General features: G+C 42.0%; 1 protein-coding gene across 5 annotated transcripts; it reads right to left on the reverse strand.

The window, feature by feature from the left end:
• Positions 1-1,359: 1,359 nt before the first annotated feature.
• LOC134220969 (uncharacterized) lies at positions 1,360-18,258 on the reverse strand. 5 transcript variants are annotated; one of them, XM_062700142.1, is made up of 7 exons: positions 17,837-18,042; positions 3,205-3,262; positions 2,817-3,082; positions 2,578-2,755; positions 2,032-2,513; positions 1,577-1,745; positions 1,360-1,513 (listed from the first exon to the last, which is right to left on the reverse strand). In XM_062700142.1, exons 3-5 carry the CDS (start codon positions 3,042-3,044, stop codon positions 2,377-2,379), a joined length of 543 nt encoding a protein of 180 aa, XP_062556126.1. In that variant the 5' UTR covers positions 3,045-3,082; positions 3,205-3,262; positions 17,837-18,042; the 3' UTR covers positions 1,360-1,513; positions 1,577-1,745; positions 2,032-2,376. The 5 variants fall into 5 exon arrangements, with proteins under 5 accessions (XP_062556126.1, XP_062556133.1, XP_062556116.1 ...); XM_062700149.1 differs by having other exon boundaries at positions 3,176-3,262; XM_062700132.1 differs by lacking the exon at positions 3,205-3,262 and having other exon boundaries at positions 17,901-18,258.
• Between the last annotated feature and the right edge of the window lie 1,998 nt (positions 18,259-20,256).

Genomic DNA, 20,256 nt, shown 5'->3' on the forward strand with positions numbered 1-20,256 from the left:
TTTTTTGTTTTCCAAATATTTTGTATCCTAAAAGTATTTTTCAATGATCTTGTTCGCAGGCATATAAAGATTGGATAGAAGATTGGTTATGTCATAAATATGATCAATTTCAATATTATCTTCAACTTTTATGACTTGATGAACATGAAATATACGATTTCCTTTACCCACTTGCCCCACTGTACCTTAGTATTTAGTCTAAGCTAGGAAATGGTGCATTCTGGGGTATGGTATTCTGGGGATTAGGACATTCTGGGGAATATCTTTCGGGGGATGGAGGCATTCTGGGAAATGTCTTTCGGGGGATTGTGGTATTCTGGGGAATGGTTTTCTGGGGAGTAGTGCATTCAGGGGAATTAATTTCTGGGGAATCACTTTCTGGGCAATGGGTTTCTGGGGTATGACATACAATCTGCTAAAATATCCAAGTTGTTCCAGGCCATAGATCAGAAAAATCTACATTTTCATCCAACTCATCACCAAATAGCAGTCTCACTTCATACATCACGTAAGTGCTGAAGTGTTTAAAAATGGAGAAAGACAGTACTAGATCTTCTTCTTCATTTAATTGTACAAACCGAATGTATGAGGGTGAAATCACTATATGAAAATACTTATACTCTCGATTTGGTTATGCTTTGCGCGGAATTCTTGGCCTAGTTAATTTTATTCAATGCAAAGAAATCACGTCAGATCAAACATAGAGGCACAAGCTAGTTTTTTGCGCCTATGGCACTCAATTGAGTAGCGACGGTTGTTCATTTTGTGGATGGCTCTCCGCAGCATAGACTTAAGCTCCTCCCAATTAACGCCATGAGGGTGCCATGCTTCTGTGAAACAATTACTAAACGTGATTACTGAAATCCAATATTCTAGTACTGCAAATGGTACCTAGCATACACGTTGTAAAAATGTCGTAATTCTTCATCGGTCGCTTCGGATACCGAGGGCTGTCGAGTCCGTTCCAGTTGTATCGTCTCAAGGCCTCGTCCGCGAAAAACATACGAAAGCTTTGCACAATTGAAACAGTACGGGGCTTCTTGGTCGCCAAATATCCTACCTGAAATTTAAAAAAAAATGTGGAAACTCGTCAAGATAAAAGTTTATGATTGTTACTCACATATTGATGACGAACGAGGGGATTGCTCTTGACAAGGAATTCCAGCCTTTCCAGATCGTCCTCCCTTCGGATGGGAAACTGGAAGCCCGGTACGTGGGTGACTACATTGTGATGCAAATCTCGCCGGATCGACACTTTAGGAACTTTGAAAGCTTGAAATAAACGTGGATAATATCTTATCATAAGCGTAACACCGTTGCACTAGGACATGACATTTCAATGAAATAATTGGAAAAATCTAATGTTGAGCATTTTTTATTTCCGCATTTAACAGTCTTGCCTTTCGACGACGTTTCGAGTGTTGCACGTTGCGTCGATTGTTGATTTTCTCCACGGTTCGTTTCAGTTTTAGCTGAAGCAATTCCTCTGTAAGGCCTTCGCCGCTCCAAGCCTCTGAAAATAGATTGCGTATTGATAATTGCAGTACTAGATGCACCATTGACAGAGTGAACTCACCCAACATACAGCTGGTAAAAATACTGTAGGACCGCATGGCCTTCTTTGGGAAGCGATGGTTCGCAATTCCGTTCCAGTTGAAGTTGGTCATGGCCGTATCTGCGAAGAATTGGGAGAAACCTTCAACGAGATCCACCTTAGGAAGCTTTTTTGCCGAAAGGTATCGTATCTGTAAATACATTCAGTTATAGGCCAATTTATTTATAAAAATACATTTAAAACTACCAAAGCTCATATACATAGTAGAATAGTGAAATTTATGATGATAGACTGTATGACAATAATTCAAAATCTCGTATAAAAACTCTCAAATATTCATCAATACGCTCATGAAATTTGTTTTTCTGAATAATAAAATTGATATGAGGTCAAATATGATCTCAAGTTTCTGAAAACTTTCAGGCGTTGAGTTTGATTTTTTTAAATGTTGTAATAGAAATGAGAAAAATACTTACATACTGTTCACGAATCGCGTCATTGACAATAGCCTCTTCTAACCTCTCGATTTCGTGCTCATTATGCAAGGGAAATTGAAATCCTTCGACGCTCCACGGAACCGCAGAGAAACCTTTCCCTCGCTGTAGGCCATATGTTTTCACGGGGTTGTTCATCCGACTCGACGAGATTCGATGTGTTTGAGACGAGTCATGGATAAGTGATGCTATGGGCAGATTACAAAGCAAAGATTAGGTACTTTCATTTAGTGCACAAAAGTTTTTCTTTAAACTGTTCAAAAACAACACAGTTTACAAAAATAGGGTTTTATTTCTAAAATGGAAATAATGCTGCAATAAAACGGATCAAATCCCTTCTAGAAGTCGCATCTTCTTCTTGAGCACCTGATTTCGAGTATAACGTCGCCGACTAATGTGATAAATTGCCTTTTTCAACTGTTCTACTAGGCTAATACTGGTTATCCCGTGAGATTGCCACGCTTCTGCAAAATCGAAAAGCCACCTTAGTTTGAATAAAACAAAGTATCATAACCTCCATGAACATACCTAACATGCAGACCGTGAAAACGTTGTACTTTTTCATGGACTTTTTCGGGGTCTTAGGATACTCGGCACGTTCGACACCATAGTAGCTGAAATTGGTCATCGAATGGTCCGAGAAAAACTTATTAAACGACTGAACGATAGTCATCTGGATTGGCTTTGCCAAGTTAAGAAATTGCACCTACAAAAAAGGAAATTATCCAGTGAAATAAATGAAGTACTAGATCACATCAAAACCTTACATATTGCCCCCGTATTAGGCTGCTCTGTTGCACGGCCATCTCCAACCGATCGATATCGTTCTCGGAGGCCAGTGGGAATGTAAAGCCCATCACAGCTTGGGAGTCCTCCAGCTGAACCGCTGGTGGGACAAAGTTTGTGTAGTTATCGGCAACCATCTGCAGCTGGGAGTAGATGTCGTAGTTGCCAACTTGATCCAGGGGTGGAGCGGACGGTTGTTGATCAAGCATGGTATGTAGATTTCTCACTTTAACTGTTTTATTGGGTCCTAGAATTATAAAAAGTAACCAATGCATGAGTTAGGATGCTAATTCTGAGCCAAAAGGTGGGACAAAACAAAACAAAAGATTGATGTGCGCACAACATGTTTATTAAAAACAGATATTTTACATTTTTCGTGGTTGTGTTCGAAAGCAAAACAATTTGGTGCTGGTTCTATATGACGGATCTGAAATATGGGAGAAGAAAGAAAATAAAAACGTATTAGGCCTAGGGACGAATCGATACAAGTAAATACGAGTAAATACTCGATACTTTTGATTCGATACCAAGTACTTTTGGAATCGATACTTTGATACCGATACCAAGTAAGTATCGAAGTAGTTGAATCAATTGAGTACTCAATTCAAAATCTATGAAATATTATAAACTTAAATAGAAACATTCATTTGAATCGAATAAATGCGTTCAAGTATTTATTTTTTGCTACGAAAATTATTTTAAGCTGTATGTATTTATTTGTCCTATGACGAGTTGTACTATTCCATATAATTCCACTACTTTATTGTACTTTTGACAGATACGTATTTCGATCTCTACAGTAAGGCCGTTTCCAGTGTCTCTTAGTCGAGTCAAGTACGAAACACTGAAGACGGCCTTACTGTCTTACTGACTTACTGTCAAAGCTACAATAAAGTAGTGGAATTAAATAGAATAGTACAAACTCGTTTTATGACAAGTATTTTTTGCTGCTTGGTTTTCTTTCAACCTGTGCTTATGGAGGAAGCGTCATTATCAGTATAATAAAAGAATAAATTTCCCCATACTAATTTGCATACAAACTTGAAACGGCTTGTGCTAAATCAGTTTTAATCCAAATGAACTCAAATTTTCAGAGGACACTCAGAACGTGATACAGAATCAGATAAGCGCTGTGGAGCAAAATCGATTTTTTGAACCACCGTAGTACTCATATGATACAAGTAGTATCGATACTTTTAATTCGATACTTTAGTGGTATCGATACTTTTATTCGATACTACTTGAAAATAAAAGTATCGATACCTGAGTGGTATCGTTCCATCCCTAATTAGGCCTTGATGCCTTTAAATAAGGATGATCGAGAAAGAGAGATATCAACTATAGGCTGGTGTGTACATTGTAAATAAGGTAATATCTCTTCAGGAATTAAAATAATTTCTACAGGAATCCCCTGTAGTCCTTTCTGATTATTCGAGAAATTGTGGTGCAACAGTCTGCATGAAATTCTTATTTGGTCAATGTTATTACGATTGTATGTCATACCTCAGAAGCCCATTGCACAGAAAGAGATTATCCAGAAAACCATTTCCCAGAATACCAATTCCCAGAAAGACATTCCCCAGAATGATCCCATCTCTCGAAAGATATTTTCCAGAATGTCCTAATTCCCAGAATACCATACCCCAGCATAGAAGTATCATGATATACAAATGCAAAAATAATAACTTAGAAACCTTGCAGTTAATAAATGAGGAAGTGCTGAATGAAGCTCCGACGAAGGACTCCTTAAGCGGTGTCTGTCTGTTAAACAGGATACGTGACAGAATTTTGTACGGCGAGTTCAGAAGCGTGATTTTTGTTTTTGAACTTTATTAACACGCCGAATACTGTGATCAGAAAATCATGGGAACTAAATATTCAAACAGCTGGTTCTCAGCCGTCTTTTGACCGATTTTCACAATAATTCGTTTAGGGATGTTTTACCCATCTCATGTAGTCTCACCTTATTGTCGAGTTTTGTTTCTAGGGATTCTCATTTTTTACCCTAGAGGGGCGTGAGTAAGGGTGGTTTTTCCAAAATATAGTAAAATTTACTTTACATGACATATTATAGTGGAAACAACACTAACAGAAAATAATTTAAAAAAAATTTACAACGCTATTCTAGCATTGACTATACTATGTGTGAACAATATGTTTCTTCTGGACATCTCTAGCGACTCCAAAATGACCTCTGTAACTGATGAAATATGCAAATTTTGCCGAAGAAAACTACGAAAACCCGTGCCAATGGAAACCCGTCATGTTCATGTTCGTTCGTAAAGGCCATAAGTACGATATTCCACTCAGTTTTGCCTAAACCAGATGTTCTAGGTTCTCCAAACTAGCTATCCGAAATCAACTAGTCATCTCCGTACAAGTCCGTAGAACCCACGCGTATGATTTGCAGCTCAGATATACCCAAACCAGATGTTTCAGGTTCTCCAATCTCTTCTGGAGTTTGGATCGATGCGCCTACCAGGTCAACTGCACTCGAAATCTATCTGAAATCGAAAAGTTATGCCCATACAAGTCCGTAGAGCCCGTGCGTATGATTCTAGGTTCTACAATCTGTTCTGGAGTTTGGATTATTTGGTCCACCAGGTGAACTACACTCGATAACTATTCGAAATCGACCAGTCATGTCATGCGACTCAGTTATATCCCAACAAGATGTTCTATGTTTTCCAAACTGTTCTGGAGTTTAGATCAATTGGTCTACGAGGTCAACTGCGCGCGAAAACTATCTCAAATCAATAAGTCAAGTCCCTACAAGTCCGCAGATTCCACACGTAAGATTTGAAACTTAGATATACGCACACCAGATATTCTAGGCTCTTCAATCTGTTCTGGAGTTTGGATCAAATGTTCTACCAGGTCAACTGCACTCGATAGCTACAGTGGCCGTTCAATAGCTGCAAAATGTTTACTTTTCAGTTAACGAATGCCGTTCGATAACTGCAACACATTCTAGACGTCAAACGGTTGTCAATCGACGTCAAATGCAAAAAAAGTGCATCTAAATGTGCAGCGCAATGCAGCTGTCATTGAGTCTGACATCAGTTTGAAGTTTAGCAGTCCGATAACTGCAAAACTGTTGCAACTATCGAATTGCAGTTAAAAAGCATTGCAGTTAAATAACTTGCAGTTATCGAACGTCTACTGTATCTGAGATCAATCAGTCATGACCATACAAATCCGTAGAGCCCATGCGTTTGATATTCTACTCAGTTTTTCTCAAATCAAATATTCTCGATTCTCATTACTACGATTACTACGACGACGACGATTGAAGATCAGTAATACCAATTGATCGCAAGCTCCTCCAGGAATTCCTCCAGAAGTTTTTCCGGGAATTCTTCTCGAAGTTCCTGCTCCACGAATACCTCCGGAAGTTTCAATAGGAATTCATTGTAGGAATCCATCCGGAAGTTCTTCCAGGAATACCTCCGGAAAGTCCTCCAGGAATTCCTACGGAAGTTCCTCCCGGAAGTTTCTCCAATAATTCATCCGAAAGTTCCTATAGGAATTCTTCCGGAAGTTACTCCAGGAAGTGGATGAATTTCGACTGTAAATTTTGTAATTCAACTTTCGGAGTGGCTTTCAGTCGTGAATAATGGCGTTGACAATTTTATTTCATCGCCGACGTTTTGATTAGGGGATGGAATCTTCTTCACGGCTCGATGGCAGTCGATTTGTTAATTACTGCTATATTCGTACGAAGTTTTGTCACTTGATAAGTGGAAATTATTTCTGGCCCCATTGCAAAAAATATAGTTCACTTCGAACACTTTTCGACACTAATTTTGTCACACACTAAAGGGGGTGTTTTGCAGCCAGAGGATGGGTGATTACATCTCATCCCCGGTTCGAAACGTCGGCGATGAAATAAAATTGTCAACGCTACTATTCACGACTGAAAGCCACTCCGAAAACTGAGTTACTCCAGGAATTCCTCCGGAAGCTCCGCAAGAAGTTCCTCCGAAAGCCCTTCCTGCAATTCTTCCGGAAAGTCTTCCTTTTGGATAGCTATAGAGCGCAGTTGACCTGGTAGACCAATTGATCCAATCTCCAGAACAGTTTGGAGAGCCTAGAACATCTGGTTTGGGTATATCTGGGCATAACTGGTCGATTTTAGATAGCTATCGAGCGTAGTTGACACGCTCGCAGTAAATTTCAATTATGCTATTTGTGTGTTTGAACAGCTGGTAACAATTTCGCAAGATGTGAACATAAACAGCTATTACAGGTATACCTCGATTATATGGACCCTCGATTATATGGACTTTTTACCTCGATTATATGGACTTTTTTTTTCGTGTTTAGAAGTCCATTGAATATTGTACGTCATATTTTTCATTGATTCTATATTTATTAAGGTACATTGGGACAAAACAGGCCAGGAAGGCGTGTTTTAAAAGTTATATATGATGAAACCGCACACTGAATCATATGATCGGCTGACTAGATTGATTTAGGGGAACTGTTCCGTTTTCAATCTCACTGAACATATATTCATCTCATCGCGAAACAAAGAAATACAGCACCAATTTACTCGCTTCTTTTTTGATGCTCACTGCTGAAAAAAATTACAAAAATAATAAACAAATCAAATACCTTTTCATTGCTTTGTTTTTCGTAGGACCAATATCGGAGCTATGAGATGAAGTCCAGGAGCAGTAACCCTACCAATTTCACGTTGCAAATTCCATTGCATTTGTGTATTTTATTAATCAACAACTACCACGGCCACGTCCTTACAAATAGGTGTGGAATGATAACAAGTATTTCGGGTGATCTCTGTTATATGGAAACTTGATGTGAATTGTCAGTCTGAGAAGCGAGTGATGAGATGTCCGTATTAAGCTGTTAGATCTTCGCTAACAAACCATTTTCTGCCCTTGGTACGTGGAGTTAAGTGTAGGGGATGGAATTGAACAAGAGGCGGAAGGCGCATTAACATTCAACAAATTTGACCGAGCATGTTTTTTCGCAGTTTTCCCAGGAAACTGGAAAAGCTTATTTCAATGGCTACTACGAAAAGTATTGAACCTGGCATTATTTTTTGGACAAAATGGATTATTATTTGAACTGTAAGAAACTGAAAAATCAACAAGAAGTCTTTAGATTCAAATACATGTTATTAAATATCCCGGTATTTATATTTGTTCGACTCAAGGTATGCGGATTTTACTGATGCTGTACAGCAGTAAGATAATTTGAGTATCTGAAATGTAAGTTAGCAGTTCTCAAATGATTTGCTGCTTAAAGAAGGTTACTAATGATGCAGGCAGAAAGTCTTTGAATTATTCCAATCTTATGATGAATTTAAATTGATTGAATTAGGACGATATAGATATTTTACCAATTTCACGTTGCAAATTCCATTGCATTTGTGTATTTTATTAATCAACAACTACCACGGCCACGTCCTTACAAATAGGTGTGGAATGATAACAAGTATTTCAGGTGATCTCTGTTATATTTGTTATATTTATATATAAGGCAAAGTGAAGAATGTGCTCATTTATTTTTTTAATAACTATTACCGTAAATTTTGGTAACGATGGCTAGTTTTTCATTCCGATGTTCAGTTAGAAGCTACTGCTAATAACAAAAGCTCCCCAACATAATTGTAGGGTAGGGTGAAATAATGAACTCTTAGTAGCGAATAAAAATATTTCCACAAAAGGAAATTTTCGAAAAACTTTAGTTTGAGCTTAAAATTTGTAATAACATAGCTCTGGTCCTCACAAGTTCCAATACTCACGCTTCCACGGGTCTTCCGATGACAATTGACCGCCAGCTAAGGGTTGCGTACTTAGCTGGTAGTGCAGCCTGGGCACTGTTGTCCTTCTGACATCAGCTAGAGTGAGAGGGTGCGTCCTGTGGAGTCTGCCTTGGATGTGGTGGGGTTCGACAGTGGGCACTGTTGAACTTCTATAAAAAGCTGCATGTGTCCCCAAGCAGGCCCTATCAAAGCGACCGTGTGCCGCTCAAAGCGCACTAGCCTAGTCCTGGTGTTGGGTAGGACTTTAAACAAATTTGACCCGACTGATCGAGCGTCCAACAGCGTCTGTTCTGGCATCCAGCGGCTGAGTATGAAATGCTATTCCCCGGAAGCTATACCTAAGATGGCAGCCCCATCCCGGTGGATAGAGAAACTTGGGCCAACAACCTACTGTTCCCGAAACACCAATTTGTTCGAAAATCCGATAATGAAAGAATATGGACTGATTTTTACGGCGACGACTCTTAGCGCGAAACAACGGACACGAATAGGAACATGGAACGATTTAACCCTAGCCCAGCAGGGTAAATTGGCACAACTTGCCAATGAGGCACACCGCATGAAGCTTGAGATCCTGGGACTGAGTGAAGTCCGTTGGCCAAACTTTGGAGAACACAGAACGCCGTCGGGACAAGTTCTGCTATACTCTGGTTTACGAGGTGAACACGCTCCCCGGCAACGCGGAGTTGGCATCCTACTAAGCGCTCAGGCACACTCTGCGCTTATGAAGTGGGAACCTATAAGTGAAAGGATAATCGTTGCCAGATTTAGAACACGGGTCCGAAACCTTACTATAATCCAAGGTTGTGCGCCAACCGATGCTGCCTATCTTCAAGACAAAGAGAACTCTATCGTAGATGGGATTCCGAAGAGTGATATCAAGATCTGTATGGGCGACTTCAATGCGAAGATCGGATCCGACAACTCGAACCATGGGCGCATTATGGGACGCCATGGTCTCGGATTAATGAGCGTAAACGGAGAGCTGTTCGCAGAATTATGTGTTAATAATGACATGTTGATTGGGGGATCGCTCTTCCTTCATCGGCCAGTTCACAAGGTCACGTGGGTATCCCGTGACGGCTTTACAGAAAATCAAATCGACCACATCTGCATCAGCCGAAAATGGAAACGGAGCCTTCTTGATGTACGGAATAAACGTAGTGCCGATATCGCGTCTGATCATCACCTCCTCATCGGCGAAATACGCCTGCGCATTGCCCGGATTCGTCGGCAGGAGGAAAAAATTGGACGACGATTCAACACACGCCGACTGGAAGATGCCACGGTGAAACGGTCCTTCGTTGAAGAACTGGAGACGCGTGCTGCAGATATTCCGGAAGGTGGCAGCGTGGAAGACCAATGGACCGCCATCAAGAATGCCTTCATCGCCACCAGCGAGAACAATCTGGGCGAACTACGCACCCAGAGAAAACAATGGATCACCGATGAGACCTGGAGGAAGATAGAGGAGCGAAGAGAAGCCAAAGCCGCGATAGAGCGATCAAAAACCAGAGGAGCCAAAGTTCTAGCCCGCCAACGATACGCGGCTCTTGAGAAGGAAGTAAAACGCTCATGTCGACGGGACAAGCGAGCGTGGGCAGACTCTCTGGCCGACGAAGGAGAGAGAGCCGCCGCAACCGGGGACATTCGCCTCCTCTACGATATCTCACGACGCTTAAGCGGGGCGAAGATGAATGCAACGATGCCTGTGAAAGACGCGAATGATCAGTTATTGACCGACCCAACTGACCAGCTGAAACGCTGGTTCGAGCACTTCGAACAATTTTTCAAGTGCCAGCCAGGCCATCACCACCTCGGCATGATCTGCCTAGGATCCGACGTATAACACGCGTCAATACCGAAGCTCCATCACTGCTAGAGATTCAAACAGCCATCCAAAGCATGAAATCGAATAAAGCCCCAGGGGTCGACCGCATATCAGCCGAGATGCTCAAAGCTGACCCCATGACATCCGCTCAACTACTGCATCGTTTATTTCATAATATCTGGGACACCGCAACTTTCCCGGTCGACTGGATGCAAGGTATCTTAGTAAAGGTGCCCAAAAGGGTGACCTGACTGTATGCGATAACTGGCGAGGCATTATGTTGCTGTGTACCGTTCTCAAAGTTCTGTGCAAAATTATCCTAGCCCGGATTCAGGAGAAGATCGATGCGACTCTCCGGCGGCAGCAAGCCGGATTCCGTGCCGGAAGATCCTGTGTGGACCATATTGTCACGCTCCGCATCATTCTGGAGCAGGTCAACGAATTCCAAGAGTCCCTTTACTTGGTTGACTACGAAAAAGCTTTCGACCGTCTCAATCACGAAAATATGTGGGGCGCCCTGAGACGCAAGGGAGTTCCTGAGAAAATCATCGGCCTCATCGAAGCACAGTACGAGGCCTTTTCGTGTAGAGTGCTGCACAATGGGGTCCTGTCCGACCCTATCCGGGTCGTAGCTGGTGTGAGGCAAGGATGTATCCTATCACCGTTACTGTTCCTCATCGTAATCGATGAGATTCTGGTAGGTGCGATTGACCGTGAACCAAACCGCGGGCTGTTATGGCAGCCTATAACCATGGAGCATCTAAACGACTTCGAATTGGCTGATGACGTTGCACTCCTCGCGCAACGGCGCTCTGATATGCAGAGTAAGCTCAACGACCTTGCCGAGCGCTCCTCTTCGGCAGGTTTAGTCATCAACGTCAACAAAACCAAATCGTTGGATGTAAACACGGCGACTCCTTCCAGTTTCACAGTAGCCGGGCAACCAGTGGAGAATGTTGAAAGCTTCCAATATCTTGGTAGCCAAATGGCGTCGGACGGCGGTACCAAGATCGACATAGGCGCACGGATCAAGAAAGCAAGGGCTGCCTTTGCGAGTTTAAGAAATATCTGGAAAACAGGCAGATAAGTGAACGCACCAAAATACGAATTTTCAACTCTAACGTGAAATATGTGCTGTTATACGCTAGCGAAACATGGTGTGTATCAGTGGAGAACACTCAACGGCTGCAGGTGTTCATTAACAGATGCCTGCGGTATATAATTCGGGCCTGGTAGCCTCACAACTGGATCTCAAACAATGAGCTCCATCGTCGTTGTCACCAGAGGCCGATAGCAACAGAAATTCGGGATCGGAAGTGGGGCTGGGTCGGCCACACTCTACGTAGGGGCGGAAACGAAATCTGTAAACAAGCATTAGACTGCAACCCAGCAGACATCGCAGCAGAGGCAGACCCAGAGGCTCATGGCGGCGAAGCCTCAATAAAGAAATAAAAGAAGTCGACCGAAATCTAACCTGGCAACAGGTTAAAGCGATAGCCGGGCAACGCTCAGGATGGAGATCTTTCAAGTCGGCCCTTTGCACCACCGGAGGTGTACAGGATCCGTAAGTAAGTAAGTTAAAATTTGTAAAAGCTTGTTTTTTTTCAGTCGCACCATTCACATTTTTTAAGACGAAAAATGTAGGTAGCCGAAGGCCTCAGTGCATGTGTTGATATGTAGGGCTCAAATGGAGTCGTCTTCCTGGCATCAGCCGTTATCTTCGGGAAGAAATGGACCGACGGAAAATAAAATCAATAATAATAAACCCGGTTTTAATAGTACGCGGGCCATTTTAGTTTTTAAACTCGTCGGAAAGTACGATCCTTCTTTAAAGACAAGCCTCCCGGAATCTAAATTTAAATCTCAATACGGAAGCAACGCACAGCTTTTATTTTTATTAATTCAATAGCATGCGTTGAATAATAAAAATGGCAGTTGTGCGCTACTTTCATATTGAAAGGGGTGTCCTTGAAAACGCGAGTAGATTTAAATTTAGGTTAAGGGGGCTTGTCCTTAACATACGAACAAAGTCCAAAATATTTACAACAGGTTCTAACAGGTGTTGGTGCAAACGGCACTAGAGAAAATGGCACTGATAGATGGATAGACCATCTTATTTAAATCCAGCGCACAGGTAGATTGAGGTTAGGGAAACGCCACTGTCGTATTCTAAACATATTTTTTATTCCTGATTTATTCATTTTAAGGTTACTTTTGAGCATAATGATGTTAATTTGTTAATTATTAATGTATATTTTTTGTGTTTGAGAATGCAATACACGGACGGCTTGTTTTCATTAGAAATAGCAGACATTTTTAAATGTAGTGCCATTTCTTAATCCAATGCTTTAAAATCCTTTTTTATTCGACAGAATCATTGGCAATAAACTTATCTATCTGTGTGTAATTTAATATTGTGAATAGAAACAATATTAAATGCAGAATTTAAAGGTGACCCATCTTGCCCCGGCATTTTTTGATTGACAGAAAAATAGACTTCTACTTTAATGACTCAAAATGAAATAAAAATTGGAATTTTTGTTATTTCATACCCCTAGCTTACAGATTATGAGCTATTTTTATAGATCCACGTTGAAAAGCTAAATTTAAATGTTTCTATTTTGAGGCACTGAAGGTTCGCCTGAGGTGACCCATCTTGCCCCATCATACCCTATATTATTGTGTCCACATTAAGCTAGGCGAAGTCTTCATTATTAACTTAACCTTAGAACGGTGTGCAAGCCAGCTGAAAACGGGTAAGTTCTTAAAAAACTACTGAACTACTACAACTACTGAATCATCATAAAATGGGCCAAAACATGCGGATTAGACTGTAATGCAAAAAATGGATATTTTTGTATTGTATTAAGACAAATTTAATCTTTGAGCACAAATTTTGAGAAAAAAAAATGTTGCTTCGATTATATAGACTTTTTTGCATCGAAAAAGTCCATATTATCGAGGTATACCTGTATAATGAAAAATAACACATAAATATCAATGTAAAACAAAGCAAATCTGTTGGTTTTCGGACACATCTCGTTAGTTTATGCCATAGTCAAATCGCATTGAGAAATCATGCGTTCAACTCGGACTGAAATCGTTCACATCAAAGCAATAATTACGGTAATCGTATGTTAACAAAAAAAAGGGGCCTTGTAGTAGGTAGTAAGTTTCTCACGACTACTAATCTTGAATTGATGATTTTTATGGTACAAAGAGATTAGAGTGCCACCGCAAGTCACCTTAAAGCAAGTCTGAGTATGTTTTGGTTCATGCTCATCGGGCATACTGATCAACCCACCTTTAACTTGGCTTTATTATTATTATTATTTCAGACTAAGGCCGAAGTGGCCTGTGCGGTATGTAAGAGTCTTCTCCATTCGGCTAGGTCCATGGCAACACGTCGCCAGCCACGCAGTCTACGGAGGGTCCGCAAGTCATCTTCCACCTGATCGATCCACCTTGCCCGCTGCGCACCTCGCCTTCTTGTGCCCGTCGGATCGTTGTCGAGAACCATTTTCACCGGGTTATTGTCCGACATTCTGGCTACGTGCCCGGCCCACCGCAGTCGTCCGATTTTCGCGGTGTGAACGATGGATGGTTCTCCCAACAGCTGATGCAACTCGTGGTTCATTCGCCTCCTCCATGTACCGTCCGCCATCTGCACCCCACCATAGATGGTACGCAGCACTTTCCTTTCGAAAACTCCGAGTGCGCGTTGATCCTCCACGAGCATCGTCCAGGTCTCGTGTCCGTAGAGGACTACCGGTCTAATGAGCGTTTTGTAGATGGTCAGTTTGGTACGGCGGCGAACTCTATTCGATCGAAGCGTCTTGCGGAGTCCAAAGTATGCACGATTTCCAGCCACTATACGCCTCCGAATTTCTCTGCTGGTATCATTTTCGGCAGTCACCAGTGAGCCCAAGTACACAAATTCTACTACCACCTCGATTTCATCACCACCGATGCCAACTCGCGGTGGGTGGCTCACATTGTCTTCTCTTGAACCTCTTCCTATCATGTACTTCGTCTTCGACGTGTTGATGACTAGTCCGATCCGCTTGGCTTCCCTCTTCAGTCTGATGTAGGCTTCCTCCATCTTCTCAAAGTTACGTGCCATAATATCTATGTCGTCGGCGAAGCCAAATAGCTGGACGGACTTATTGAAAATTGTGCCACTCGTGTTAATCCCTGCTCTTCGTATTACCCTTCCAAAGCGATGTTGAATAGCAGACACGAAAGACCATCACCTTGCCGTAACCCTCTGCGGGTTTCGAAGGGCTCGAGAATGCCCTGAAACTCGAACTACGCACATCACCCGATCCATCGTCGCTTTGATCAACCGTGTCAGTTTATCCGGAAATCCGTTTTCGTGCATTAGCTGCCATAGCTGGTCCCGATCGATTGTATCATATGCGGCTTTGAAGTCGATGAATAGATGATGTGTGGGCACGTTGTATTCGCGGCACTTCTGCAGTACTTGGCGAATGGCGAACACCTGGTCCGTGGTGGAGCGTTCGCCCATAAAACCCGCCTGGTACTGCCCCACGAACTCCCTTGCAATTGGTGCTAGTCGACGGCATAAAATTTGGGAGAGTACCTTGTAGGCGGCGTTCAGCAATGTGATTGCGCGGTAGTTGCTACAATCCAGCTTATCGCCTTTTTGTAGATGGGACACACGACACCTTCCATCCACTCCTGCGGCAAAACTTCCTCCTCCCAAATCTTGGTAATGACCCAGTGCAGCGCTCTAGCCAGTGCCTCACCACCGTGTTTAAATAGCTCTCCTGGTAGTTGGTCAACCCCAGGGGCTTTGTTGTTCTTCAGCCGGCTAATCTCCTCCTGGATTTCCTGGAGATCCGGGGCCGGTTGAATTATGTCCGGCGCGCGTTCCCCTAGGTCCATCACCATACCGCCATCTTCGTCTGCCACATCGCCATTCAGGTGCTCTTCGTAGTGCTGCTGCCACCTTTGGATCACCTCACGCTCGTTCGTAAGAAGGTTCCCGTTTATGTCCTTGCACATATCAGGCTGTGGCACGTGGCCCTTACGTGAACGGTTCAACTTCTCATAGAACTTTCGTGTGTTATTAGTGCGGTACAGTTGCTCCGTCTCTTCACGGTCTCGATCTTCCTGCTGACGCTTTTCCTCCGGAAAATCGAGTTTTGTCTGTTCCGCGCCTGTTTATATCGTGCCTCATTCGCCCTCGTGCGGTGTTGCAGCAATCTCGCCCATGCTGCATTCTTCTCTTCTACTAACTGCTCACATTCGCCGTCATACCAGTCGTTTCTCCGATCCGGGGGCACCGTGCCAAGTGCAGCGGTTGCGGTGCTACCAATGGCGGATCGAATATCTCTCCAGCCATCTTCAAGAGACGCTGCGCCTAGCTGCTCTTCCGTTGGGAGTGCCACTTCCAGCTGCTGCGCGTATTCTTGGGCTAGCCTACCGTCTTGTAGCCGCCCAATATTAAGCCGCGGCGTCCGACTTCCACGCGTGTTGTACACCGTCGAGAGTTTTGAGCGCAGGCAAGCTGCAACGAGGTAGTGGTCGGATTCAATATTTGCACTGCGGTAAGTGCGGACGTTCGTGATGTCGGAGAAGAATTTACCGTCGATTAGAACGTGGTCGATTTGGTTTTCCGTTTCTTGGTTAGGTGATCTCCATGTGGCCTTGTGGATATTTTTGCGGCTTGGCTTTATCCAGCACCTTAATGACATCAACCGAGGCTACTAGGAATGTGGCAACCTGCGTTTTCGCTCGACCCTTATTCAACCGAATCGAGGTATCCTGGATTTCGACGCCACACAGATCTCTCACCCACCAGGTCTCCGGTTTCGGTTATTTCATCCAGGCCCCGACACTGGACTACTTCTACTAGACATAGGGCCTTAACATGCGCCCCATTACCCAACATCTGTTCTGTCAACTTTTCATACGCAACACTCTTCTGAGAGGCATTTCGTTTCAGGACGAGAATAAAGTTGATATCCTTACCCATGCCAGCAAGTTTTCCATCGTTTCTCATGGCCCTTAGTGATAGCTTTTGCCCTCGACTTTGACAATAATTACCTCGCTATGGCCATTGGAAGGTGCCCCCATTCCGTTTACGAGCGTTACCCTTCTTGGCCATTGCTCCTTTCTTTCTCTCAGTCGTTTTCTTTGCGGCTTATTTTTCCGTTATTTTCGCCTTTTTGGGGTTAAGGACTACCCTCCATGGAAGGCCTTCCTCCCTGTAAACTTCAGCACCCTTTTTTGGTGGAGACACTTGCGCCCGCCGTTCCTTAAGATCAGCCGTTTCTCTGACCATCTACCGGCGTTTAGCTCCTTTCTGATCGGCTTCCAACCCGACCCTACTGAGCTTAGGAGTTGCACTGGTGGCGTCCATGCGTCTACAGAGTTTCGCCAGCTGTTTTTCCTCAGTAAGGAACCGAATCTTAAATTTGGCCTCCTTACTGGCCTACGTAGCCTGACCCACTGCCAACTCCTTCTCCTTAGTTAGTAGGCGGATATTTCGTTCCGCCTCCTTACTGGCCTCCAGCAGGGACCTCTATTATTGCTTTGCCTCTACAACGATGTTGCAGAGGGTCATCACAGACATTTTTAGATCCTTGCTGTATTTCCCGCGGTTATCCAGAAAGGACATGATCACGTCCGAGATGTTCGTGATCAGCTCCATTTTCAGGCCTCTGCCCTCCTGGTGGCTGGTAATAGCCTCCTTAATGTCCTTGGTCATAGTGACTTGCGCTTCCTCTACCTTACCACGCTCTTCTCTGTCGCCTACCCCTGGCGACTTATGGGGCGATCGATTAAGGCCACTGCATCTGACAAAAGGATCCTCTTTGTTGTCGGACGCTTCACCTCCTTCACTTGATTTTTTGTAATCATAAGGCTTCATAGCGATTGGGTTCCTCTTGCAGCTATCGTCGAATCCCACTGAAATAGTCGCCTTTGTGATCCCTTGGTTATCTATGATAACCTACTCGTCTATTATCTATTTTGCCTAGTTTTTAATTGCAAATTAATAGTTAAATATTTGATAGTTTTCAATAGTTCTACTATATTGACAAAACATTTATTATATATAGACCGCTATAATCCATAAAAATGTACCATAATATAATACATATAGGTAATTGCTTTTTGTTGTTCAAACAATTTGATGAAAATTTGATTGAGCAAAATTTTAGCTACCGTGGGAAGGAAAGGGTTTTCTAACGTAATTCTTGTTAGTGCCTGTAATTTCTAGTTTTCCTAATGTAATGTAAAGTCAAATTTGTTATTTACGACTCGATTGATAATAAATTAATGTGCAAGGTATCATAAATACAGGATGAATTACAAGAACGAACGATGTGTACACAAAGTAGATAACTTACCTGAGCATTAATTTCAATACCTTCTTGGAATCAAGAATAACAATGGGACTAGATTTCAGATTACCATCCAACCATCTCCCGACGTTGAGTTTACACCATAATATATTCTGACCATTCAACATTACACTGGGCCGCTTTCCCATCATGATTTTGTGAACCTCTTCAGTCAACCCATTAAACCACTTCAACAGAGAAACGAATCTCTTCTCCATTTGGCAGATGCAAAATTTTATTATCCAACTAGTCAGCGGACACTTGCAATTTTCAATTGAAAAACATTTCACGCACTTTATTCACCGTTTTGGCCACCGTTTGAAACAACATTTCCGTACCGTCGATTGCAAAAACATCACTTTTCCGGCAAAAATTTTCTGCCGTCGTAATGGCGTTTGTTTTTGTTTCGCAAATTATTTTTGACAAATTTCCTCTTCGTTTCGTTCTCCGCTTTGTGCCGTTCGTTCGCGAGCAGGTCCATTCGGACAGCCCAGCGGTCATGTCTATACACGGACAGATAAATCAACCCAAACTTTGAGTTCAATATACGCACTATTGAGAATATCGCTGAAAAAAATTACCCAATTTTGGGTAGTTTTCCCTTTCTTTCCCATGATTGCTATCAAAACTAGAGCAAGGTTGCTCAGCCCAATAACCCAAATTTGAGTAAGTTCAATATTCTCTATTTTGGGTTGATCAAGGTCCGCTTTGGATAAATTAAACTCAGCTTTGGGTAAATTGTTTACATGGGATTAAAGGCAAACTACCTAGTGCCAGAAAAGTCATTTTACTCAAATTTGGGTTATTGGCCCAAACCACGGTTTTGAGTGCAAAAAACCCACTTTTGAGTAGTTTTGGTTTTCAAGCAACGATCAGAGCTCATTCATGATGATGATCATGATGATTGATAATCATTGCTGTCAAAGTTGATTTTACACGGTTAGAAAAAAGTACCTAATTTTAGGTACTTGTTTTCTCTTTACTGCTAAAAAAGTTTACACACAAAAGACTTTGAAGTATATGCTCTTTTGACTACACGCTTAGATAGGAGTATCTAAAAGTCGGTAAAAAATACCGATAATCAAACTAAAGTGCACATACCTAAGATGTAGGTAATCATCGATTACCTAAAGTTAGGTAATGTTGATGAGCAAGAATTATCGTTAAAAAGTACCGATTTCCGATCGTTACTTTTTACCGAAAAATAGGTTATTTATTGTTGTTTTGATTTTGCGAAAACGTTAAAAATTACCGTAAATTAGGTTTTTATTTTTTGTTTTGGTTTAAAATAAAACTAAATTGTTCCGTTCATTATTTTTTATTTTCAATTTGATAAATATGAGAGCATGGCAATATGCTCGTAATGCACTCTCACGTGCACTTAACAATTCCGAATCAAAAACATGCTAAACCCTTGGCTAAACCAATTATTCAGACACAATAATCCCATAATCATCTTTCATCACATCTTTTCTTCGATAATTCAAAAATGTGTATGTAATTTTTCCTCTTGAATAGCTCGACATACCAACTAGAACTTAGCCTGCTTTCAACTTATTAGTGATTAACTGAAAGCTTCCTTTGCTTACCATTGTAATTACAATGAATACACTATGCTCAGAAAGCAGTGAACACCCGGAAACATCCTCCGGACCGAGAATCGAGTTTGCCATCCCAATCCGGTCAGGGATTTTTTTGTTGTGAAGTTTTCTCGACTGTTCAACTCGTATTTGATTACTGCACAGGAATACTTGAAGAACATGTTAATCTGCGGGGAATGTTTCGGTTGAGGATTCATCATTGCTCAGATCACTGTAAAAAGACAAAATTTCCACAATAGTGCGCTTTAAAATTGGCTTTCAACAATCGAACTCTTACCGGAATTTTTTGGGAAATAATACAGCTCCGGAAAATTGCCGGAAGCAAGAAAACTCAGAAAGTTTTGATAGCAGGAAATTGTGGAACTGCGCAGCAAGAATGATTCTTTTTTGACAAACACAAGAAATATCTATTTTTAGGTAAAAAATATCGACAGCGACTGAAAACGTTAAATACCTAAAAGTCGGTAAAAATTAACGATAATTATCGCTATTTTTTACCGATATTTGTAGTAAACATCCATTACCTAATTTTAGGTAAAATAATAACGTATTTTTAGGTAATGTTATCTAAGCGTGATAAAGTACTCAATTGAGTCCTAAAGCCTAAAGAGGCTGCACTCATAACAAAGAGATAAAGTGTCAAAATTGGAACAGCGCATTTGCTGTCAAATCGGTTGTTCCAATCGAGCACAAGGTTGTTAAAGGTAGGAGTATTGCGTCTCTTTGTTTTTAATCCAGGCTCCTTACTAAAGCCCTACCTCGTTTATGGTTGCAAACGATAGTGCATCGGTCAAAAATACTTGTACCGTTGCTATAAAAATTCTG

This window comes from Armigeres subalbatus, chromosome 1 (genome assembly GCF_024139115.2).
Source record: "Armigeres subalbatus isolate Guangzhou_Male chromosome 1, GZ_Asu_2, whole genome shotgun sequence".
NCBI classification, from domain to species: Eukaryota; Metazoa; Arthropoda; class Insecta; order Diptera; family Culicidae; genus Armigeres; species Armigeres subalbatus.

Excerpts from the sequence above, each read along its gene's own strand:
- LOC134220969 (XM_062700132.1), bottom strand. The coding sequence starts at position 18,048 with ATGGAGAAGAGATTCGTTTCTCTGTTGAAGTGGTTTAATGGGTTGACT. Across the intron at positions 2,756-2,816 it reads GCCTAATACGGGGGCAATAT|GTGCAATTTCTTAACTTGGC; the intron begins GTAAGGTTTTGA and ends CCTTTTTTGTAG. Across the intron at positions 2,514-2,577 it reads TTTCACGGTCTGCATGTTAG|AAGCGTGGCAATCTCACGGG; the intron begins GTATGTTCATGG and ends TCGATTTTGCAG.